At 36.9% G+C, this 26,205-nt stretch overlaps 1 protein-coding gene across 9 annotated transcripts in view; it reads left to right on the top strand.

Annotated features, from left to right (window-relative positions):
* CFAP20DC (CFAP20 domain containing) overlaps positions 1–26,205 on the top strand; it is a 401,527-nt gene that overhangs the window by 243,462 nt on the left and 131,860 nt on the right. For 8 of the 9 annotated variants that reach the window (XM_066351161.1, XM_066351160.1, XM_066351167.1 and 5 more), the window contains 3 exons: positions 4,358–4,520; positions 7,886–7,993; positions 11,456–11,778. In XM_066351161.1, the coding sequence (XP_066207258.1) occupies positions 4,358–4,520; positions 7,886–7,993; positions 11,456–11,778 (594 nt within the window). The remainder of the gene's footprint in view (positions 1–4,357; positions 4,521–7,885; positions 7,994–11,455; positions 11,779–26,205) is intronic. The other variant, XM_066351164.1, reaches the window with a different exon arrangement.

The raw sequence follows: 26,205 nt of genomic DNA on the forward strand, positions 1-26,205 counted from the left end.
CTCTGTTTGGATGACCGATCTAGAGCCGTCAGCGGTGTATTGAGGTCTCCAAGTATGATTGTATTTTTGTTAGTTTTTGTTTTAAGGTCAATAAGTAGCTGTCTTATATATTTTGGTGCTCCTTGGTTTGGTGTATATATATTAAGTATTGTTATGTCTTCTTGATTCAACTTCCCCTTAATCATTATGAAATGACCATTTTTGTCTCTGAGTACTTTTTCTGTCTTGTAGTCAGCATTATTAGATATGAGTATTGCTACACCTGCTTTTTTTTGGGTGTTGTTTGCTTGGAGAATTGTATTCCAGCCTTTCACTTTGAATTTGTTTTTATCCTTGTTGCTTAGATGTGTTTCTTGTAGGCAGCATATAGTTGGATTTTCTTTTTTAATCCATTCTGCTACTCTGTGTCTTTTTATTGGTAAGTTTAATCCATTTACATTTAGTGTAATTATTGACACTTGTGGGTTCCCTACTGCCATTTTATAAATTGCTTTCTGTTAGTTTTGTATCTAGTTTGATTCTTCTCTTTTGTTTTTCTATCATTTGTTTTTGTTTGTTTGTGTTCCATACTTCTTTCCTCTGTTGCTACCTTTTTTAAGTCAAGTGTTTTTGTGGTGGTTTTTTCAAGGGTGGTTACCATTAAGTAATGAAAAGGGTACCTACCATATTCATTGTAGTACCCTATCTTATAAGTATTTCTGCACTTCATCGTCCTTTGCTACTGTTAATCTCCATCCTCTCCCCCCTTTTTTTCCTTTGTTGTCACAGTTTAAGTTTGGTTTTATTGTGTTCTTGGTGGAGCTGTTACTTGTGGTGTTGTTTTCTTTTGTTCTTTGAATCTGGTTGGAAAACCCCCTTTAGTATTTCCTGGAGTGGGGGCTTTCTGATGATAAATTCTCTCATTTTTTCTGTATTTGTGAATGTTTTTATATCTCCTTCATACTTGAAGGATAGCTTTGATGGGTATAGTATTCTTGGCTGAAAGTTCCTCTCTTTCAGGGCTTTAAATATTGGGGTCCACTCTCTTCTAGCTTGTAGAGTTTCTGCTGAGAAATCTGATGATAATCTAATAGGCCTTCCTTTATATGTTGTACTCTTCTTTTCCCTGGCTGCCTTGAGAATTTTTTCTTTGTCATTGGTTTGTGTCATCTTTATTATGATGTGCCTTGGAGTGGATTTGTTGGGGTTAAGAAAACTCGGTGTTCTGTTTGCTTCTTGAATTTGAGGCTTTAGTTCTTTCCACAGGCTTGGGAAATTCTCGTCTATTATTTGTTTGAGTATATTCTCCATTCCATTTTCTTTTTCTTCTCCCTCTGATATACCTATTATTCTTATGTTATTCTTTCTGATGGAGTCAGACAATTCCTGTAGGGCTTTCTCGTTTTTTATTATTTTTGAGTCTCTTTCTTCTTCTCTCTGTTGTGCCTCAAGTTGTTTGTCTTCTATTTCACTAATCCTATCTTCTATCTGGGCTGTTCTGTTAGCTAAGCTTGTTACCTCGTTTTTCAGCTCGTGAATTGAGTTTTTCATTTCTGTTTGATTTGTTTTTATAGTTTCAATTTCCTTGGTAATACATTCTTTGTGTTCATTGAGTTGTTTTCTGATCTCCCTATATTGCCTTTCTGTGTTTTCTTGTATATCTCTGAGTATTTTTAAGATTTCTATTTTAAATTCTCTGTCATTTAGCTCCAAGGCTTCCAATATGTTAAATCTTTTTTCCATAGATTTTTCCACATCTATTTGTGTTACCTCTCTTTCTTTTGTATCCATAATATTCGATTTCCTCTTTCTTATCGGCATCTGAGGGTGGTCTTGTTGATAGTACTAATTAGAATTAATAAAGAGTAAAAAGTAAAAAAAAAAAAAAAAAAGGTAAAACACCCCACAAAAAAAAAAGTAATAATTTATTATTTCCCCCTTTTTTCTTTCTTCTCTTTCCCTCCTCTCTCCTCCTCAGGGAAATATCGTGTCTATAATGGAGGGCCTGATTTGGGGTGAAGAGTTCAAGGGGCAAAAAAAGGGAGTAGGGACCTACTAAATGCAAAAAAAAAAAAAAAGAAAAAAAAAGGAAGAATGTCTTAGACAAGCATAAGATGATTTGCTTGTAAGTGATGGTCAACTAAGAGATATAATGAGAGGGATAAGAGGGAACCAGAAAAAAGGACCAAAAAAGAATAATAAGGAAGAAAAAAATAAAAATAATACGTAAAAATCTGTTGTATTAAGTGGAGCGAAGACTAAATACAATGGAGACCTTGGGTTGGGAGGACCCAAAATGCCACAAAAATAAACAAACAAGAAAAAAAATAAAAACAAAAGCAAAAGAGAAAAATAAAGCCAAAAAATGCCTTGAGTCCCAAATTAACTAATTTGTTCGTGATTGAGGATTAAATGGGAGGAAAGTAAAATGAGAAAAGAAAAAACGAATAGAAAGGAAAAAATAAGAAAAAGAGAAAAACGAAGGAAGAAATCAAATAGGAAGAGAAAAAAAACAAAATAAAGCAAGACAAAAAAAAACAAAAGAGGAGAGAGTGAGAGTTAAGTGTTTTGGAGTATAACCTTAAAGGAGAGTGAGGATGAAGAAGAGAAATAAAATGTAACACTCATGGGTAGTGTAGTTCAAGAAAAGGGAAGCATAAGATGGGCAGAGAATAGAAGGACCGAGGTGGAGGAAATAAAGGCAATAAGATAGAAGAAACAAACAACAACAACAAAAAATGAATTAGTGGAACAAGTTGTAAAGTCTGTGGATTTTTCTTGATTTTGAGAGGTTAACTTCTTCCTTTTTCTTTTCTCTCCCTCTTCCTGGTCGGTGACTCTGTACCCCAGGCTCTGCCCTTGTGTCACACTTAGGTAGGGATTTGCAGTTGATGGGATTCTATGGCAATGTCATATAATTGGCTTTAGTGTTGCTGGTAGTCAAGGCTTGTTGGCGTTTGCAGGGTCCAACGATGAGAGAGTTTGCTTTCCTGGATTCTCTCCCCTAGTCCCCCCTTCCTGAATTAGCAGCCTGGTGATCCAGCTATAAGGCTGCCACTGCTTCTGCCTGGGGAGTAAGAGGCTCAAAGAGCTGGGAAATCCCCACTCTATCCCCACTCAGTGCAAGGCTTTGGGAAAGGCTCTGGCAGTCAGGGTCTCCAGTGTAATCAGGCGGGGGTGGGAGTCAATTGTTGTCAAGGTGACTGTTCAGCGCCTATCATTCAGTTGGACCTCTCAACCCAGGCTTTCCACACTTTGTAGCCTGTTTTTGCTGGGAAGAAGAGGCACTAGTCTCTGCTTGCGACTAGTCTAGTATAGATCTTATTATCTGCCAAGTCCTTCTTGTTAGCGTTTATCCCTGAATATGGAGGCTCTATCAATCAGAAGTTGCCCCCGCCCCTTTAGTGAGAGGCACTAAAAAATATCACGCCTCTTGTCTTGGATCGCTGAACTGAGAGAGATCTTATCAATTAGAACCGAGGGTGCTCAGATTTCATGGGTTAAGCTAATTTCAGTGATTGGGTCGCAGCTGTGCTCCCGAAGGTATTTTAGGCTGCCTGCGCGCGCCCCTCCCCCAACGCTTGGTTGTTAGCTTGAATGGCTGGGTGAGGTGCCCCGCCCGCGGAGAGAATCTCCCAAGCCTCTCCCGCTCGCCCTGCCGCTGGCGGCTGGATCGCACCAGGCGCAGGATAATGGGGCCCCCTGGGTGTGCGGGCCAGTAGGGCGCTCTGGACGCGTGGAATGCCCAGGGCACGTGCGCGAATGGGGTGCTCCGGGCACCGGTGGCTGGCGACTCTCACTCGTAGTGTGCGGGCCACTGGGAACGTAAGCAGTGCTCACTCTGCAACCGGACCGGGGCGCGTGCCCCGCGGCTCGCGGCGGCTCGGCTCGCGGCGGCTCGGCTCGCGGCGGCTCGCGGCTCCCGAGTGTGGGCTAACTTACCACAGGCGCACTTCCTTGCGGCTTGAATGAACATCCCTGCGGTAGCTTCCTCCACACCCTCGTCTCTCAGATTCAAGTGATAACAGTCCTTTTGCTATCAGTTTGTGTGGAATTCCGGAATGCTCCGAGGATAGATTTTTCTGTTTCTAGTTGATAAATTTGTTGTGATTTAGGGGAGAGCTGTCGGACGCGCTGCTCACAGCGCCATTTCCATGACGTCACTCCTGTCTTCTATTTTATCTCACCTTATTATTTCCTCCTTTCTAATTTTCTATCATAATTTTCTCACTGTCAACTTTTTAACTGTCTTGTTTCCTCAAGTATTTTTTCCTTACTCTTTATTTATCTAAATATTATTTCTTCTATGTACATTCTACAGGAAATAAAGGCAGGCCCTTTATTTTAAAATATGTGGATTAATTTCTTTTTCTTATAGACTGCAAGATCCGTTAGGTCCAAAAATAACCAATTGTGCCAGCTGTCCACAGTCGAGAAATGTGTTAACAATACAAGAATGTCAGCCTTGCTGATATCTAACTCTGAGGAGCAAGGAGATAAAGAAAATATTCACCAAATTAAGCAGACTGTACCTATTCATGGTAAGACTAAATTATGCATAGAGCTAATAGCTAGTGAAAATAGTGAGAAATTTCCTTGTTAAGATAAGTCTGAATTATATTCATGACTAGATCTTATGTCCAGACAATTACCACTTAAAAATGAAAAGAATCATAAATATTAAATATATATAATATATATACTGCTCACAAAAATTAGGGGGTATTTCAAAATGAATATGAAGCAATAAAGAAAAGCATTTGATTTTTTTTATTAAGAACATCAGAAAAGCAAACAAGTTAAAGAAAGTTGCTCAATTATGCAAATGAGATGCAAAACCAACTCATTTCATTGGTGAAAATGTATTATATACAAAAGGCTGAAAGTACTGGAGTATCTGCACATTCCCTGATCCCCTAATTTTTGTGAGCAGTGTATATATACATACATAAATGTATATAAATATATATGTATACATAAATATATATATAATCTAGAATCTATCATTCTACTTATTTCATTATTTCAAATTCCTGTAATACCCTGTGTTTTTACTTTATGATGACTGGTAAAGAAATAATATAGCCCTGGCCGGTTGGCTCAGCGGTAGAGCGTCGGCCTAGCGTGCGGAGGACCCAGGTTCAATTCCCGGCCAGGGCACACAGGAGAAGCGCCCATTTGCTTCTCCACCCCTCCGCCGCGCTTTCCTCTCTGTCTCTCTCTTCCCCACCCGCAGCCAAGGCTCCATTGGAGCAAAGATGGCCCGGGCGCTGGGGATGGCTCTGTGGCCTCTGCCCCAGGCGCTAGAGTGGCTCTGGTCGCAACATGGCGACGCCCAGGATGGGCAGAGCATCGCCCCCTGGTGGGCAGAGCTTTGCCCCTGGTGGGCGTGCCGGGTGGATCCCGGTCGGGCGCATGCGGGAGTCTGTCTGACTGTCTCTCCCTGCTTCCAGCTTCAGAAAAATGAAAAAAAAAAAAAAAAAAAGAAAAGAAAAGAAATAATATAAATCCTCTGTCACTGTATTTTAGGAACTTTGTGTGCATTTTAAGTTTTTTAACTTAATTTTATCTTTTAATTAATATTTTTATTTGTAAAGTGTTCTTTATCTTCTCTAATTGATACTGAAACAACCCTGTTGGTGAAGAAAAGACTTTGTCTTATTTTATAGATTGAGAGTTCAAGGTTAATAAAGTGATTTGCAGTCTGTAAACATTGGAAAGAATTGAGACCAGAACCCACTTCCTGTCAATTTTTCCACTCTTACCTGTCTGACTTTTGTGAGAGCTAAAATGTAGGCATTTGGGTTTATTTGATTTGATTTAGAAGTCAGTGAGCACTATTGTAAACTATACCTCCCATGGGATATAAAACTGAGTAAGGAAATGAATAACAGATATTCAGTCCCGGCCCTACCACTGTCTATAGAACTACCACTGTCTGTGAGATCTTGATCAAAAACCCTGTAAGCCTCAGTTGTTCATCTGTAAAATGGGGATATAGTTACTATTGGTGCTAATAGTAGTGATAAATAAGAGCTACTTCTAAGGGTCATTGTGAAGTTTCAATGAGAAATAAGTCAAGCACATCATATTGTGCCAAGAAATTAAGGATTCAGTAAATATTAAATGCTGCCTTGAATATTATTGTTATTACAGAATTAAATTACACTTAAAAATTCTTTAGGTTTGATATCAGTCTTCCAGAGTTCTTTTGGAAACTACCCTCTAAGTTCTCATTGTATCATACTTAACTGTGCTTCCAATATTATAGGAAGCAATGATTTTTTCTGTATTGGCTGTCATTCATTTTTTACATTTTTAATGTAGCATGTTGCATGATTAACATTGATAAATTACTTGTAGCTCTCCATAAGGTTATACAGTATTACTTGAATAAAATGGATTAGTGATTTTGAAAGCCCGATACATCTCTAATATTAGAATAGGACTAAACACCTATTTTCTGTGAAGGAATGAGTTTTTGATACAGCTTTAAATAATGTCAAAATGATACATGAACATTCTTATTATAGCTATAATTATATTTACTGAGTTATTTCAAACCATATAGTACTTTCTGTTCTGGCTTTTTGTCCTTTGATACAAAAATCCTTTGATACAAAAACCAGACAATCTGCATATTATGCAGCCACATCCCCCTCAAGAACCATCAGCGGATAAGAATAATAACTGGAGAAGATTACAGTTGAAAAGCACCAGCAGAGGAAGGACAGAGGCACCCAGCGTTATGGCATTATCTTGATACTATCTTATATCTGTGTATTATTCAGAGCAATGGAATCTCTCTCTGCAGGTTGTAAATTTCAAAGGATTATGAACCAATTCATTTAAAATATAAATGTCTGTTCTTCAGGGGTTATGGAAATCAAGTTTTCTGCAAAAGAATTGCTCTAGAGCTCAGAGATTTGCTGTATTAGATGGACAATGCCGCAGAAATAAAGGACTTTCTACTTCTACTCTCAAAAGCTGAATCAGTTTAAATTCTTGTTTTTTAAGAACAGCCCATATTTGATAGAGGGAGTTTCTGCCTGTACACTTTACTAAAATTGAACTTAACCCATAATTTTTCATGTTTCATTTATGTCCCTTCTTTTTCCATTGAGCCCTTTTCAGATCGTTTTTGTATTTGCTGTCTCTCCCTTTGACCTCCTTGCCATCTGATAGAATGTAGGTTAAAATTCCACTCTTTGCAACCAGGAAAGCATTAGACAAATATGTATAAGTGGCTATTATTGTTATTCCTTTAAATAATGGATTTGAGGCACATATATATAGATTTGTATACACATGCATTAGTGTATCCTAAATCCAGCCCAGAATGTATCGTGTGCATATCTGTTAACATAATTTCTCAAAAATGTGGGGTTCTTCAGTAGGCTTTAATTCAGCTTTCTGAGTTTTATGTTATTTTTATAAAATAGTAGATAGAAAAATCAATTCAGCAGTAATGCCTTGCCCATTTTCTTAAAGTGCTGAAGGAGAGAGCTTGGTTTAAAAGAGTGGAGTTTAGTAAGAATTATAATTTTAAAAAAACCTTCCATTTCACATGGAACCAAAATAGGAAAGAAAAATAAGACCCTATAAAAATTATATGGGTTTTAGGATTCCTTTTATCACATATTATAAAACTTAAATCTAAAACATCCCCATGCAAATATCCAGGAATTATATGATGAATCTCTATAAAAATGCATCTGAGTCTATCTTAAAACATTCTACTGGAAAATATTTGCATATAATCTACAGTGTCACCTCTAACTTGCTTTACAATAGTCATATAGAAAAGTATACCAAATTAATACCATTCTTCAAAATTTAATTTTTATAAATATCCAAAAAGTAATATAATGGAAAATACTTATTCTAACAAAGGCATTTCTTTCAGGAAACAACAGGAAGGAAGATAAAACAGCTACCCTCACCACTGTTGCCCAAGAAACAGCTGTGACATTGAACCTCAGCACTACAGCACTAGAGTCTTCTGATCAAGCAGGTTTGCAACTTTATTATGTCATAATTGTTAATAATTAATAAGATATAAATGTGTTAAATATTTCAAACCCAGTCATTTTGAAAAGCTGTGGTGCAGTCATTTGCTAAAATCTATCATGTTTTGTAAATCTCCTTTTAACCTCAATTTTATTTCAAACTTTAGTGAAATGAAAGAGTATTTTTATTTTCAAGTTTTAATGCACTGATTGTCCTGTTCAAAATGAAAGTTTAAAACTTTGATGGTTTCACATGACATTGTCACCCCCTCACCAAAGAATATCTGTTGTTGCATTTCTTCAGTCCTCTTTGTAGTGGAGATAGTTGGATTGTAGAGCGTTGAGCCCATCCACATAGCTTGCCTAGCTTTTATAAAGGCACATTGGTCTGTTTGGTTTTTTGGGAGGGGTTTTGGGAGGTTTTTGTGGGGTTTTTTCAAATTGTCTTTGAGCAAGGGAAAAGGGAAAATTAATTATAATTGTTTGTAGTTTGTCAGTCGTATTTATGCAATGTTGAAACCTTCATTAAAATGTTAGGCATAATTAGTGTCTTTAGCATAAATCTGACTGTGTAGAAAAACTAATTAGATGTTTAGGTGATCATTTTTGCATTTACTGTATCTTATTTGCTGCAATATTGTGATTACATAGTAATTTACATATTTTCCTAAGAAAACACACCAAATTATTCATTATAATTGATATGGAAATATTTGAGGTAAAACTACAAATTCCAAAAAAGCCTGTGGTAGTGAGATAATTACAGTTTGACATAAAAACACTCCTTTTACTTTGACTTTTTGACAGTTAATAATATGTTTGGCAATAGGTCATACAAGTTGTTTAATTGCATAATGAGGATTTCAGTATCTTTTCCTCCACTATTTTTTACATATTCATGAACATAACACAGCACATTGGTTTTCGTAATCTTTTTCAACCCTATTAAAGCACTTACTTTGTTTACAAAGCACCTGTTATGTGCTTAACACCATAGGACAGCCCAGTGAATCGATTCATTTCACCTGCCTGCAGCTATGCTGACTCAAGTCCCTCCATAACCCCCTGAAGGTGGTCAAATGAAGGAGACTCGGCCTGCCTTTGGCCACTTACCTCGACTCTGTCCCTGAAGATATGAAAACCATGTCCCTAATAGATTTTCTCTAAGAAATGTACATTTATTGCCCTTTTTTAGGCAAGTTCTGTTGCATAACAATAGTCTTTGATTAAGAAAAAGATGAATACAATTGTGATAAATACAATTTCATTTGTACTATCAATGTTATTTTTATTAAAGGTCTTTGTTGCTTCTGCTTTTGTAATATAGGCTTTAAAGTTTCAAGTTAGCAAATCTTAGATACCTCTTGGATACTTTTGTTGTAATGATAGATATAGTAGGATTCAAGAGTGGGGGTAAAATAACCATGTACACATTGTGGTTCTGTTAAGCCAAATTCGGAGAGACCCAAAACATGAAAGACAGGAACAAGGTCCATCGTTTACACATCAAAGCTTTATTGTCTAGCTTGGCCAAGCGGTGGCAGCTCCAACAGAAATCTGAGGGAGAGCGCGCCGGCCCTTTGTTCTACCTAGTTTTTATAGTTTTGTAAGTGGGAAGTACAGAAGCAAAAATTGTAATTAGGACCCCTTTACCACTATTGGTTATAGTCATATGTCCTTTAACATGATAGGACCATGTTCAATTTGCAAGCCATATATCATTTTGGAGAAAACAAAATTTACAAGTCAACACAATGGTAGAAAGATGTCTCTTTACATATTAAAAGGCCTTCCTATATTTTCTAGTGTGCCATCTCTCTGTCCAGAGTCAGACGTATTAACCACATGCATTTACATAGGAGAGGTAGTTTCCGTGGGGACAAGTGCCTGCAAATGGCTCACTGCTATAAGAAAAGGTTTATTTTGGCTTTTCTCTTCCTGCACCTGGCTAGCCATTCACCCCTTTCCTCACAGGTGTGGTGGAATGTCTGGGAATTTATGTTTTCCTTCCCTTTGCATTTACAATACAATGCCAAGGGCCATCCTGACTATGCCAATCACACAGTACAGAGACTATTCTCACAATTTCTCTGCACATCTTAACCCAAATCAACAAAATGTTTCTCAAGCCTCCCAAAATATTAATATTAATTCTGCAGCTTTTGGTACTTTACACCACCTGCAGGTGAAATGGCTCAGTGGCTCCTCAGTTCTATAGAACACAGATTCTAGTAAGAGTTTCATCATTGACATAATGCAGCAAAATGCTCAACTCTTTTCTGTTGTCATCCTGAGGAATGTAAGCATGCTTTTAGTCAATATTCATTATATAGATTTATGTTTTTTGATATGCCTGGATCATAGTTATAAAATCTATCCTAATGTGAGTAACAGATTATAATTTTTTTAAGTTTTGATACAAATGTATCTCAGGGATAGTATATAGTATTTTTTTTTTTTACTTTTTTTTTAAGTGAGAGGAGAGAAGATAAAGAGGCAGAGTCCCTCATGTGTCCTGACTGGGATCCACATGGCAACCCTATCCAGGACGGATGCTTGAGTACCGAGCTATTTTTAGCACTTGAGGCAGATGTGCTCCAATCGAGCTATCCTCAGTGTCTGAGGTCATGCTGTGGGAGGGGTAGAAAAGAGAAGGGGGAGCAGGATCAGGAGAGAAGCAGATGGTTGCTTCTCCTTTGTGCCTTTACCAGGAATTAATCCCAGATGTCCGTATGCCAGGCCTATGCTCTATCTACTGAGCCACCAGCCAGGGTCATTATATAGTATTTTTAAAGAAAACAAATAATGCTGTACAAAAAAATAAAATTTATATCAAACTATTCTCTCCTAAATGAAACATAAAGGTCTTATTCACCACCAGATTTCTCTAGTCACACTAACAAATATTTCTGTGGATTTACTATTATGTAAAAAGTCTACTCAGTTTAGTCTGTTAATTTTCCTGTTTCAATTGGTAGAAAAAAGAGAAAAGGCTGTCAACCTTCCAGTGATTTTCTCTCCCCTGTGATTTATAATCTAGACACTGCCTAGATACTTTGTTTCAAGAAGCTTGTTAAATATTCTTTCCTCCTTCAATTGAAAGAAAATATTAGTAACTCAACCATTTTAAATTTGGAAGGTTTCTCCCCATTGGAATGTCAAATTAATGAAGCTGTGCTAAAAAGAACTTGCTGCAAGGCAGGTAATAATTATTTCAGACATAAATTTCTTGGCCAGTGTTTCAACTCAGATGGTGAGAATGTGCATGTGAGTTTACTGTAGCTATCCGCACTGATCTGTGGGTTAAATATTTGGCAGATTATAAAATGGTGGATAAATCACCATCCTTGGCTTTTGCATTATTTAATAAATCTGTTTCAACAACAAGAAATTTTAACCTAACTACTTGCCTAAAGTAACACTTATGGAATACTACCCTAATTTTTGTTCCTTCTTCTAAATGTCAGATGAATGGGTATTTCCCGAAACTGATGATCGCGTTCCTGATTTGAAGTCCAGCAGACAGACCCTGCTTCTGGATGATAACTGTTGTCACACTCCTTACCTGTGTCTGGAAGACATCAGGGAGAGTGAACATGACCAACAGGCAGAGGAAACCCAGACTGTTCCAAAGGACATTTTCACTTTTTCATCAAGACCACGATCAGCACCTCATGGAAAGACTCAGAATGTGTCCCCAGAGGGGTGCCCATTTATTTTGGATCTGAAAGAGGATACTGGTGTGACTCAATTGGAGGATGATTTTTATGGCAGTGACAGCAGTGAAGAGGTACATTGCTTGATGAGTGAAGTAGTTTTAAAACTCAGTTGTTCCATTTCCTCCAATCAGCACTAAAACTAGTTGAAATGAAAGAGGGGAATCAACTGCTATTTATAAAAATGCAGCAGATTGCATTGTCAGTCAACAGTTGCCTCAGGTTGTTATGATAACTCTAAATTGCTCCTTTTTTTTATTAACAGTCAGCCAATTTCATTTTTAATTATAGAAACCAGTTTTTGTCTTTTCATTTTAATTGTCTCATAGAATCAGAAATAATATGCAGTCTCGTTTATAGCAGCAAAAGCAGTAAAACACTGAGAACACATTTTTCCAGATCTCTGGGGAAATGGTGTTACAGTTGCTAAGCATTCTAAATTGATGATTTTCTGGCTTCCTTACTCCCCTACCATCTTTTCACCTTAGACCTATTAGGACTCATTATTTTCCATATGGTCCCAGAATTTCAAGAGTTGTGCCAATTAAAGTTTAGGTAACGAATCATGGATTAGTTCTGGGACTTGCCTTACAAGGAGGTTTTTGTTTGTAATTATTTAGAATACAAATATAACTTATGAATCAGTAAATTTATAAAAAGTTTTTAAAAACCTAGTAAAAATGAAACTGAATATAGTTCTGAAGCATTTATTTAATAAGTAAAAATTATAACTCTTTCTTCCCCATATGAAATGAATTTATTTATGAAATTTCTTTAGCTCTATTCTGAAATGATTCCATTAATATTTTCTGGAAAAAATAAGTATTTAAAAAGCAAATTACAGTCAAGTTAGAGAAATAATTAGAAAAACTTTTATATGTTTACAAAACTTTGTTTTAATAATTATAACTGATCAAGAGTCCCCTATAGACAGTGGGATGTAGATTAAATCCATGGCTTTTACCTTCAGAGCCAGTTGAGAATATGGTGAGATTTTTCAGGCAGTAATTATGGTCTTTTGCAACTTTTAATGAGTTTCTATAGGAAATTGCATGGGGAGCTCCTTTGCTCATAATACCTTTGCTTCTGAGTGTGGTGAGACAATTAGACCAAGTACATGGCTCACACAAATTAGGGGATATTTTATAGCTTCATATTCATTTTGAAAATATCCCCTAATTTTTATGAGCAGTATGTAAACCTACCATGAACTCCTTTATGCATCAAATAGTACATCTGATGCCAGCATTTTAAATGTTGCTATGGACATCTTTGTTTCTTTAAGCCTTAATAACTTAAAGCTATAAAACTAAAGTAGACATTTGTCTTCATCATCTAGTATTGTCCCATTTCCAGCGGTCAATCCTTCTACAGTATTAATTGGCTAATCTGATAAATTAATAACATTTTATTAATAAAATAGACTCCTTCTCTTCTCATGTGTACAACAGCATCATCTTTCTTACCTGACCTCCAAAAAACTGCTGTGATGGTGAAAATTTCATGGCAGGTGGGAAAGGGTAGTTCTCTGGAAAACTTTGAGAAAATATTATGGAGAAACTTCCCTTAACACCACCTGAGGATAAGCCTTGAGAAGAAGCAATAGAGTTTCATGGGAAAATGAAGTTCTAAGTATTTTTTTGTTACTACTTTTTGGTTTTCTTTTGCTACTAACTACTCTACTTCTTGCATCCTTCAATGTTTATTATGTACACATGTTCTTATTACCAACTACATAAAATTGAAAATAAATTGATTGTGCATTATCCAAGCTCTGACTGTCATAGCTATCTGGTCAACCCTGAACCAGGACCATCAGCATAACCAGGGAGTAGCATATGACTAGAACCTGGGGTATCTCATTGCTAACACCTGCCTTTGACTACTTCTAGTTGAAGCCTATTTTAAATATAGCAGCCAGAAAGAAAGGCAGAAACTTCTCCATGTTATGTAAGTTTTGGCATTTGCTGTTGGAGGCAATAGCAAGATAAAAACTAAAATACAAAAATATGAGCAACAAAAAGTACTAAGCTATTTTGAAAAAGTTCTAGAATTTGTAATGATCCCTTCTTTATCAGATAGGTTTGTTTGGGTTATTTTTAGTAAATTCTTTACAATGTTATTTTATAAATAATAATGGGATGAGTAAAAATTACATGACTTATTATACTTGAAGTTTATAAGTTATAGTTATTTGCTGTTAGACCATTGAGTATTTTTAAAGGGAAATTAGATGTATTCAGTAGCATGTTATGATAGAGGAAAAGCACATTTGATAGGAAAGGCTAACTGAAATAAGCTTTAAGAGATACGTTGTCTGTGTAATTTAAGTTGCTAAAATAATTAATTCATATCACAGTTCTTCATTACTGTGAGAGCCTCAAACATATACGTTTTATGTGTGCTTTTGTCTTAGTCTTTGCTTTACTGCATATTTTCTCAGGCCCTCATTTATACTAATATTTCTGATACTCAATTAATTTTGAAGTTGTACATCTTATTTGAAAAGCAAAGTATTGGAATATATTTTGTGGACAGCTGTCAAATCAAGCCTGCCATGTGAAATGAATTCTCTACGGAGAGCTAGTAAAACCAGATGCCTTTCATCACATAAACAAAAGGAAGGAGAAAAACCACATGATAATTTCAGTAGATGCAGAAAAAGCATTTGATAAAATCCAGCACCCATTCATGATCAAAACTCTCAGCAAAGTGGGAATACAAGGAACATACCTCAACATGATAAAGGCCATCTATGACAAACCCACAGCCAACATCATACTCAATGGACAAAAATTAAAAGCAATCCCCTTAAGATCAGGAACAAGGCAGGGGTGCCCCCTTTCACCACTCTTATTCAACATAGTCCTGGAAGTCCTAGCCACAGCAATCAGACAAGAAAAAGAAATAAAAGGCATCCAAATTGGAAAAGAAGAAGTAAAACTATCATTATTTGCAGATGATATGATATTGTATATAGAAAACCCTAAAGTCGCAGTCAAAAAACTACTAGACCTGATAAATGAATTCAGCAAAGTGGCAGGATATAAAATGAATACTCAGAAATCAGAGGCATTTTTATACACTAACAATGAACTGTCAGAAAGAGAAATTAAGGAATCAATCCCCTTTACCATTACAACCAAAAAAATAAAGTACCTAGGAATAAATTTAACCAGGGAGATTAAAGACTTGTACTCGGAAAATTATAAAACATTGATAAAAGAAATCAAGGAAGATACAAACAAGTGGAAGCATATACCATGCTCATGGTTAGGAAGAGTAAACATCATTAAAATATCTATATTACCCAAAGCAATTTATAAATTCAATGCAATACCAATTAAAATACCAATGACTTACTACTTCAAAGATATAGAACACATATTCCAAAAATTTATATGGAACCAAAAGAGAACACGAATAGCCTCAGCAATCTTGAAAAGGAAGAATAAAGCGGGAGTTATCACACTTCTGGATATTGTTATACTACAAGGCCATTGTACTCAAAACAGCCTGGTACTGGCATAAGAACAGGCATATAGATCAATGGAACAGAACTGAGAACCCAGAAATAAACCCACACTTTTATGGACAACTGATATTTGACAAAGGAGGTAAGAGCATACATTGGAGTAAAGACAGCCTCTTCAACAAATGGTGTTGGGAAAATTGGACAGCTACCTGCAAAAAAATGAAACTAGACCACCAACTTACACCACTCACAAAAATAAACTCAAAATGGATAAAAGACGTAAATGTAAGCCGTAAAACCATAATCATCTTAGAAGAAAACATAGGCAGTAAGCTCTCTGACATCTGTCGCAGCAATATATTTGCTGATTTGTCTCCATAGGCAAGTGAAATAAAAGACAGGATAAACAAATGGGACTTTATCAAACTAAAAAGCTTCTGCACAGCTAAAGACAATAAGAACAGAATAAAAAGAAAAACTACACAATGGGAGAATATATTTGACAATGCATCTGATAAGGGGTTAATAACCAAAATTTATAAAGAACTTGTAAAACTTAATACCAGGAAGACAAACAATCCAATCTAAAAATGGGCAAAAGAACTGAATGTCAGACACTTCTCCAAAGAGGACATACAGATGGCCAATAGGCATATGAAAAAATGCTCAACATCACTAATCATTAGAGGAATGCATATTAAAACTACAATGAGATGTCACCTCACACCAGTCAGAATGGCGCTCATCGACAAAACAACACAGAATAAGTGCTGGCGAGGATGTGGAGAAAAGGGAACCCTCCTGCACTGCTGGTGGGAGTGCAGACTGGTGCAGCCACTGTGGAAAACAGTATGGAGATTCCTCAAGAAATTAAAAATCGAACTGCCTTTTGACCCAGCTATACTACTGTTAGGAATATACCCCAAGAATACCATAGCACTATTTGAAAAGAAGAAATGCACCCTCATGTTTATGGCAGCATTGTTCACAATAGCAAAGATCTGGAAACAGCCCAAGTGTCCGTCAGTGGACGAGTGGATTAAAAAGCTTTGGTACATATATACTATGGAATACTACTCAGCCATAAGAAATGATGACATCGGATCATTTACAACAACATGGATGGACCTTGATAACATTATACTGAGCGAAATAAGTAAATCAGAAAAAACTAAGAACTATATGATTCCATACATAGAAGGGACATAAAAATGAGACTCAGAGACATGGACAAGAGTGTGGGGGTTACAGGGGGGGGGGGAAGAGGGAGGGGCTTGGGGGAGAGGAGGGGCACAAAGAAAACCAGTTCGAAGGTGACGAAAGACAATTGGACTTTGGGTGATGGGAATGCAGCATAATCAAATGTCAAAATAACCTAGAGATATTTTCTCTGAAAAAAACAAAAAACAAAAAAAAACCCAGATACCTTTCACACTACTGCAGCATCTGAAAGAAAGGAAGCATGTTACTGTTATTGTCTCTGTTTTGTATCTTATGCCTTTATTCTCAACATCGCTTCTAAGTATATACATCTGTTTTGCAACTTGAAATAGCTAGCTTTATATTAATATTTTAGTACTTCTCTAACTTAATTTTTTATTTAGAAACACTGTCATTTTTTTCCCTAACGTCTGGCTGTGTATCACATACTAAAGCAGATATTTGCAAGGACAGGTAATTTATCTTGAATAACAGTCCAGATTAGAACATTTGAGTCAAAAATCATCCATATTTTGACATGAATTATGTGTACAGACTACTTATAGTGTTCATATTAGTTAGGAAGCTTTTAGATCTCCTCTCCATCTGACTTTGTGGAGACCTGGAGGACAAAATTACAAACATCAGATTAAAAGGAACATTTTAGTCATTCCTCTTACTTTCCTGGTATTATTGCTTTCAAGGTATGTTTTTAGCACTCTGCAGTTAAACTATTTCATTTTTTTTCCTGATAGCTCATATTTCTGAGTTATACCATAAACCATCCACCCTTAACACTTAACTAATGGTTTTAAATCTCACACAGTTCATACACACAATAGAAAGAATATGTAGCCCACATGAAGCTACTTATATTTCTGTGTAAACTTTAAAAGCTTTTAAATGTCAGTTTATGTGTTGGGAAAAAAAAAATTGGAAGGATTCTATATATTTTGCATATATTGCCTGGTATTTTTATTTCTGTATATTATGAATTACAACATAACATACTATCTAAACCTACCAGGCAGATTTAATATTATTCTGCATGAGTAGTTTTTTTAGGCTGTTCCCAACTACATATCTTTATTGTAATCTTTTGAAGCTCTGTTTTTCTCTGAAAAAGTCCCAGGCCCCTCTTCATTGTTATGGGCAGGTAAAAGTTATAAACCCCTTGTCTGCTGAGAATAATATTCTACAGCTTCTGCTGAAAGATGAATATCTCAGATAAACATTTTGTGTGGATAGCAGTTTTCACAAGAAATCTTTAAAGTGTTATTAGTTAAAAGAGGATGAAATCTAACAGAAAAAAAGTATGTGTTTGTCTTGAACAATTAAGAAAGTCTCATCATTTCTCCCAAATAATCACATGATGATGTTTGCCCTCTCATACAGTCCTTGTAATTTCTGCCAAGATTTGTATGTGGTACATGATTGGCTACAGGTAAAGATGTTTACAAAAATGATTTGCCCAATCCCTTTTAATATGGAGCATGCTGCTGGTTAGTTACTTGTTAGAAAGTCACATCCTCCTTTCATTTCATTGGTTTATAAACAAGTAAACTGCATTAAAAGACACCATTATCAATTATCTTTGCTGCCCAGAGAAAACTGCATTGCTTTTATAGTTTTCTATAAAATCAAGAGGTTGAAGTAGAAATACTTCTTGGGGATGATTTTTAGTAAAGACATTTAAGATACATTTGAATGGTCAATCAAAGAAGAAATTTTTTTTTCATTCTGTTATGACTAATATCTTTAGCTATATTTATGCCAATAACTGTGCTCTTTTGTTGACATTGAAACACATACCTATATCATCACTATTGTCTGCTAGTCCAACTAAAAGGTGCTGTCAGTTCCCACATTTAGTCACAAAAATATTGGACAACAGTGAAAACCCCTGCTGACTCATTTTAATTGTGAATTCAAAACTGCCATCAAAGTGTGTTTGGAATATTGCAGCATGTTATGTCATAGAACTTTTAAGAATGTTATATAAGACATTATTCACAGTGGACTGAATTAAAACATCAATTGAAATATAAATAAATACAATCATCCACTTTTACAAAGACTAAAACAGGGTTCTGTCCTGACTCACTCAACATTAAAGTTGTGATACAAAGAGCCTGGGTCCCATCTGCTCCAAGTAGATGGCCCTCAAGAGTCATTAAAATTTTCTTTTTTAAATTGCAGCTCAGCAAGAGCAATTCGTTTTGTGCATCCAGAACTCGTTCAGATGCCCATCTGCATGTCCTTTTAAGAAACGCAGTTGAACAGAGGAGGTGCTGGCTCCTTGGGGAAATCATTCTCGTCTTCAGTGTACATATGCTGTGCTACAGTTAATCAGACAAATTCTATTGATGTTCCTGGCACTGGGGCGTGATTGAATATTTAACAAATAAATTCTTTTGAGCCAGAAGACAAACAGTTCAAGAGATTTGGTACTTTTAAAAAAGTATATTAAATCAAAAGCATTTTATATTTGTTCTTCTGAAAAATAGATGAACAGATGATTGGAATGTGAAAATGGCTTGACAATTTTTTATTACTCTGACAAACATGCAGTTGCCATACAGGTTGTCAGTAGCTAAATCATAAACCACAAGGAAAGTTGTGGTTGTTTTCAATCAGATCAGAGTAAGCTAACTTCTTATGCTTTTAACAAATGTATGTTATATAAAAAAATTAACCCAACAGCATGTTAAGCCCAAAAGAGTTACCTATGTGAGATCAATAAACGTCATCTATAGCTATATCATCTATTTTACTAATACAGAAGCATTACTAAAGGAAGAAATAGAGCTTTGCCAGTCACCTCTAATAAATGCTACAGTATTTTTTATTCTTCATTTATTTCCTCTCTAAAGGAGAGGCTGACCCAACTTAAATCACAATATTAGTCTCATATATCATCCTGCCTTTCTCAATATCCTAATTCTACTTCCAGAATCTGGGATAAATTAGATTTAGTGGTTCTGGGCCAGCCAAAGTAAATTCACCTTCTGTAGGTACCCTGCCAGATTCACCAGTTATTTGTCTTTTCCATATATTTTAAAATAGCATGGAAACATATTACTGTGGAAATGCAATACAACCAAGATAATGCTCACGGGGCAACACAGCTACATCTGTCTACTTCCTAACCCATCTCCACTTATTGGCCCATTGCATTAGGGAAAATGTGAGATGACTGTCCGTATACATACTCATGAATATTTCTGTGTATATAATCACTGCTCATGCCAAGCAAAAAGAAATATTTTACACTGAGTAAACTGCTGGAAGGAAGAAAAGGCTGTAGTCTGACCCATAACAGGAGGAAAAAATAGACTTCCTATCAAATGGATTTATTTGTAAAGTGCTTTTTAAATGATGTAGCATATAATCTGGTTTTCCATGCATTCCTCTAAATCAGGGGTCGGGAAACTTTTTGGCTGAGAGAGCCATGTACACCACATATTTTAAAATGTAATTCTGTGAAAGCCATACAATGACTCATTAACATTACTCATTATCCAATAAAAATTTGGTGTTGTCCCGGAGGACAGCTGTAATTGGCTCCAGCCACCCTCAAACATGAACATGAGCGGTAGGAAATGAATGGATTGTAATACATGAGAATGTTTTATATTTTTATCGTTATTTTTTTTATTAAAGATTTGCCTGCAAGCCAGATTCAGCCATCAAAAGAGCCACATCTGGATCACAAGCCATGGGTTCCTGACCCCTGCTCTAAATTCTTATACAGTGGTACCTTGAGATACAAGTTTAATTCATTCTGTAACCAAGCTCATGAGTCAGTCAACTTGGATATCAAACAAATTTCTCCCATTTAAAATAACTGAAATAGATTTAATCCATTTCATCCCTGTGAAACATCCCCAAACCATCCTAAATTATGAAAAAAGACATGTTTTTAATTAAGAAACACACATGTATACTTTACCAATGCATAACAAAATATATGAAATAAAAGAAAAAAGTGTTATTTAGTACTATATTCTTACCTTGGAGACAGACGAGTGCGGCTAACGGAGGTGAATGGTGAAGGAGGAGGGAGGGAGGAAGGGATGCAGGCACTGTAGACACGTAAACTAAAACTGCACTTTCTTTACTTAAAATGAAACCACAAAAACTTAATTGTAAAAAGTGCACTTTATTAACTTTAAACTTAACCTAAGCTTAACATTACGTATTTTTCGTTTAATCATCACCTGTTTTTGCCTTTTTGGCTGGACTTTCGGCACTTTTTCACTTGCAGGACTTGAATAAAAAATCTATCCAAAGAGGCTTGCTTTTGCCTGCCTTTTAAAATGTTATGGAAATGTGACAAACAAGTGTTATTAAAAAGTGCTGAAGCACGACCAGTTGAAACTTTTTCTAGTTGTTTCTTTTCAATGAAACTTGAAAGCTTCTTCCACATTGCCAGCATGTCTTTAATTTCACTTGTAGAAACCACTTCCTCCAACTCTACCTCCTCCTCACTACTAATTTGTTGCAGAAGCTCCGTATGTTGCATCATCTGTAGATCCTTCAACTTCTCAGTTGAGAGTTCCTCCTCATGTTCCTCGATGAGTTTGTTTATGTCACCCTCATCTGCCTCCAGACCCATCAACTTTCTGAGGGACACAATCTCCTCCAATGCTTCTATCTCGGTCTCTGGTTCGAATCCTTCGAAGTCCCTGTCTGCAACATCAGGCCATAACTTTTTCCATGCCAAGTTCAAGGTTCTTCTTGTAACCTCTTGCCATGCCAACTCAATAATATGTAAACATATCACGATGCTGTAGTGATTTTTCCAAAACTCTCAAAGGGTTAGATTTGTATTCTCAGTCACCTCAAAGCAGCAACGGAATAAGAACTTTGTGGAAAACTTTTCAAAGTTGGAAATGACCCACTGATCCATAGGTTACAGATTGAAGTCGTGTTGGGTGGGATATAGAGGACTTTCACAAATTTGAACTCATCGAGAATGTCATCTTTAAGACCAGGTGGGTGGGCTGGAGCATTTTGAAGGATTAGTAATGCTTTCATCTGGAGTTTATTTTCTTGAAGATATTTCTTCACTGCAGGACCAAAGACAAGATTTACCCATTCAATAAAAAACTGCCATGTAACCCATGCCCTAGCATTGGCAGCCACTTAACCTGCAGTTTTTCTTTAAGAATCTTATGAGTCTTAAAAGCTTGAGGATTTTTGGAATGATACACTAGCAGTGGTTTTACTTTACAGTCACCGCTAGCTAGCATTTGCACACAATGCAAGGGTCAGATGGTCCTTCATGGGTTTATGGCCTGGCAGCTTCTTCTCCTCTATGGTAATAGAAGTCCACCAGGGCATTTTTTTTCCAAAACAATCCTGTTTCGTCACAGCTGAACACTTACTTGTTGGCAGATGTAGCCTTCCTTTGTGATAAGCGCAGCAAAACATGCAATGTACTCCTCAGCACTCGCAGCTTCACCATGCCTCACCACCGAGTGGATGCCAGATCTCTTCTTGAAATTTTCAAACCAGCCATGACTTGCTTTAAACGTATCTTCTGCTGCCTCTTTTGAGGTTGATGGTTCTTTCTTCTTCAAGTCGCCATAAATAATACGTGCCTTTTCGCATATTACAGTCTCTGTCACTGTATCTTCTGTCAGCTTTCTCTTTCACCCACACCAGCAGAAGCTTCTCCATTTCTTCATGGATATTTTTCCTTAATTGGGACAGAATTGTAGTTCCTTTCGCTGGATTTGCCCTTTGATGGCATCCTTTTGTTTAAGGATGGTACAAATTGTAGATGTATTGCGGTCGTACAGCCTTGCCAGTTCAATCACTGGTACACCACACTCATGTTTTTCTATTATTTCTTGGTTTACTTCTATCAACATCATTCTCCTCTTCTTACCACTGTCCTTTACACTCACTTTCTTTGGCCCCATGATAGCACACAAAAGAAGTTAGTAAAAAATGCAAACATGATGCAAATATGAGTACAGTGCACAAGATTCGACTTGATTCTCCTGGTAACACATGAGAAAGAATGAGATGCTGGTGTTGTGCTGCTGATACTGGACCTGTGCGCCAACGCTCCAACTAGCGGCAGCTTTCCGAATTACAACTAGTATCTCGAAATTTCACTCAGATCTCGAACAAAAATATGAACCAAGTTGCAGCTTGTATCTTAAAAAAAATTTTTTTAAATATTGTATGTTGGTTGCTTGTATCTCAAGGTTCTACTGTATATAATACTGCATCTGAAACTTTTAAAATTACATTTACCACCTTCTACCTTATGAAATCAATACCTTTGTAGATATCTATCTCTCTGCTATTAAACTTTCTTTCTTTTGAGGGCAGTGTCCATGTTCTTCTTACCTGTGTCTCTTACATAATGCTTAGAAAATGCCTTCACCCATCAGGAGTTTAATAATGTTATTGTAAAAGCTCTTAATATCTGCCTATGTCATACACAAAATGGAATCCCAGAGTAATCCAGAGATTTGGGCCCAAAGAGTCATAATTATACCTTTTCACTTATCCAGCATCTTTTTAAGGTCCAGTATGTTTTAAATTGACAGTATGTGTTTTTCAATTTTTTAAATTAATTGTTAGAGGAGAGAGAGAAACACCAGGTGTTGTTTCACTTATTTATTAATTCATTGGTTGATTCTTGTATGTGCTCTGACCAGGAAACAAGCCCACCACAATCTTCACTTATCTGGGCAATGCTCTAACCAACTGAGCAACCGGTCCAAGGCCTATGTTTCTATTTTTTATAATGAAAATATGATGGAAATGAATATGTAGAGGGTCTTTTGGTCACAGAAATTCCTCTGCCAATTGTCTGTAACAACTATAGGAAATTCAACTTGAATTTTTTTAGTTGGAGACAACAGAGCACTGTTTAGTAGCCAGTCTGAATTTAAAAAAAAATCTAAGCTCCACCCATACCTTCTCAGAATTACAACTTGGGGGATGTTGCTATTCTCTCTTTACCTTCTCCAAACAAGGCTAAACATTTATTTTTTTTTATATTTATGAAACTGTTGCAGTAATATAAGTTTATAGTAATTAAATATATAGAAATATAGGAAGATATATAAAAATAATTAGGATATAATATTAAAAGCAATTAAGAAAATTAAAGTTATGCCGCCTGGATAGAAATTAATATAGTGTGTACAGATATGATAAACAGATGCTGCCTTTCACGCAGGGCTCAGACGGTCTGTGTGTGGTTACATATAGATAAGAAGTGGCTTGATGTCATAACTCTGTGGGTTGAGTAGACAGGAGGCTTCCCTAGGAACATCTTAAAAGTGGCTTGATGTATACATTTCAGTAGATTAACATAAAAAGGGTTCCCTGTGAGGACCTCCCAAAAAGGTGGTTTGAGATGATAATCCTGTAGATTGACACCTGTTAGAAGGCATTGGCTAGAAAAGGTACTAAAGCTGAGGAGCCCCTCTGCTGCTGTAGTCGCCCAGACTCCAATTTGAACCTGAGCTGTCTCCATGCCGCTCTGACAAAAGCCAGCCAAGAGGAGCATGCCGACAGGGCCCCCTTAAGCTGTACCCAGGCACGCCAAAAGGATTTGTGAGTAATAAACTGCCTGTGTGATTCTTGCAACTAACTTGTGTGTCGGTCATGTCTTTCCTCCAGTGACACTTAACAGTAGCATCCTCATAGCTGCCTCAAGAGTAATCTCGAAGAGGCTGCCAGCCCTGCTGATAAGCAGGAATGTCCCATTGCAAAGGGAAGTCAAATCAGGGATGCCTGATCGATGTAGAGCTCGGATTCTACTGGGACAGAAACAAAAACTACGAGCATCACCACTCCATTCCCTACTAATTTGGGGCAGCAGACAGTTTTTAGGTCTCTGGCAGTCTCTCATTTTCTGCCTGAAGGCAGGGTTCTTCAACCATGTGAATATCAGCAGGGTTGGCAGAATGGTGGTGAAGGACAGCTCACCTCACCTCTGACAGCATGGAAGGTTGCCCAGTGCCTGCAGTGCTGTTGTAAGTGTGGGAATATTCCCAGCCTTCTTATGTATGAGTGCTCAGGAATTGACACCTCCTCACCATCTTTACCCTCTCTGAGACCCTGGAAAAGAAGTTTCTCTACCATTTATAGAGAAATATATGTATTGGAAGATCACACCAGCATGGACAAAGAAAATGTAGGCCCAGAATGAGTACCAAGAAGAAATATTCATAAAAGATTCTTAGACACTGCAATTTGCATTCTTTACTGCAGATAGGCAAGTTAGTTCCTATGGGACAGGGGTCCCCAAACTTTTTACACAGGGGGCCAGTTCACTGTCCCTCAGACCATTGGAGGGCTCCTCTCACTGACCACCAATGAAAGAGGTGTCCCTTCCGGAAGTGCGGGGGGGGGGCGGATAAATGGCCTCAGAGGGCCGCATGTGGCCCGCGGGCCGTTGTTTGGGGATGCCTGCAGTATGGGAGGTTCTGAGACCTAAGTGTACCTTTCTTGAAAATCCTGTTGCCTGTTAATCCCACTTACTTCCTACCAGAAGGTAAAATTATAACATGACAGGATGAGGGATTTCAGACTCCATGTAAGAGCTCTCCAGAGTCACAAAGTACTACATACCCTACCTTCTACAGAGTTCCCAAGTCATCCAGCTTCATCATCACCACCATTGCCTTACCACAGCACCGCAGTGCATCTGATTGTAACTATTAAATCGTCCCCTAATTGGTTTCCCTTTCTACTGTCTCCAGAAAACATTGTAGACATCCTACAAACAGTATTCACACAGACTCCTACCCATTCCTTCTATTTCATACCATTGTGGCATTCCTCGGCCTCAAATCACTCTAAGACTCCTGTTTGCCTCCAGGAAAAAGTTATTGGATGGCTGGAGATTAAGTTCTGGTCTGGCATTACATCCCCAGCATCTGCAGTGCCTGGAGCCACGCTTAGCCCATGATGAGGAAGAAAGGAAGAGGCAGAACACTGATAAACAGACACACAGGCAGGTAGAACCCTTCCCAAACAAGGAAAGTTTGATAAATTCCTCTCTTGTGCGCAACCTCGAACAGGCTCTCTCCCCTTTCTTTACACATACTTCACTTCTACCAAAAGAGAAATTGCATCTTAGATAGTGACCTGTATTGAGTGTGTACAACAACCAAACATTCAGGAAGAAACTGAACAGTTTAATCAGTCACTCAAATATTTTATTTAGAAAAGTCAAACTGGAAATAACTCAATGTTTCATTCTGTGTGGCTGTCAATGGAAGGGTGGGAAATAGTTTACTGAAACTGAATATGAGATATACCTCCTCAGACATCAAATAGTGTCTTTAAAATGTACTGTTTTTATTGATATTTTTGTTCTAAGTTTATTGTTTTAACATCCATTTATTTATTATATTTTTAATAAAGAAGACAAATTGGAAAAATCAACCATACCAAGTATCAGCAAGAATCACATTTTTTTTTTATTATTTTTACTTTATAGCAGAAAATCTACCAACTGACGTAGGACTGTATTTCTTTTTTTTTTTTAATAAATAAATTTTTATTTTAATGAGGTGACATCAATAAATCAGGGTACATATATTCAAAGAAAACATGTCCAGGTTATCTTGTCATTCAATTCTGTTGCATACCCATCACCCAAAGAGAGATTATCCTCCGTCACCTTCTATCTAGTTTTCTTTGTAAACCTCCCCCTCCCCCTCTTCCTCCTTCCCTCCCCTTGCCCCCCATAACCACCACACTCTTGTCCATGTCTCTTAGTCTCGTTTTTATGTCCCACCAATGTATGGAATCCTGCAGTTCTTGTTTTTTTCTGATTTACTTA

This window comes from Saccopteryx leptura, chromosome 10 (assembly GCF_036850995.1).
Source record: "Saccopteryx leptura isolate mSacLep1 chromosome 10, mSacLep1_pri_phased_curated, whole genome shotgun sequence".
Taxonomy (NCBI): Eukaryota; Metazoa; Chordata; class Mammalia; order Chiroptera; family Emballonuridae; genus Saccopteryx; species Saccopteryx leptura.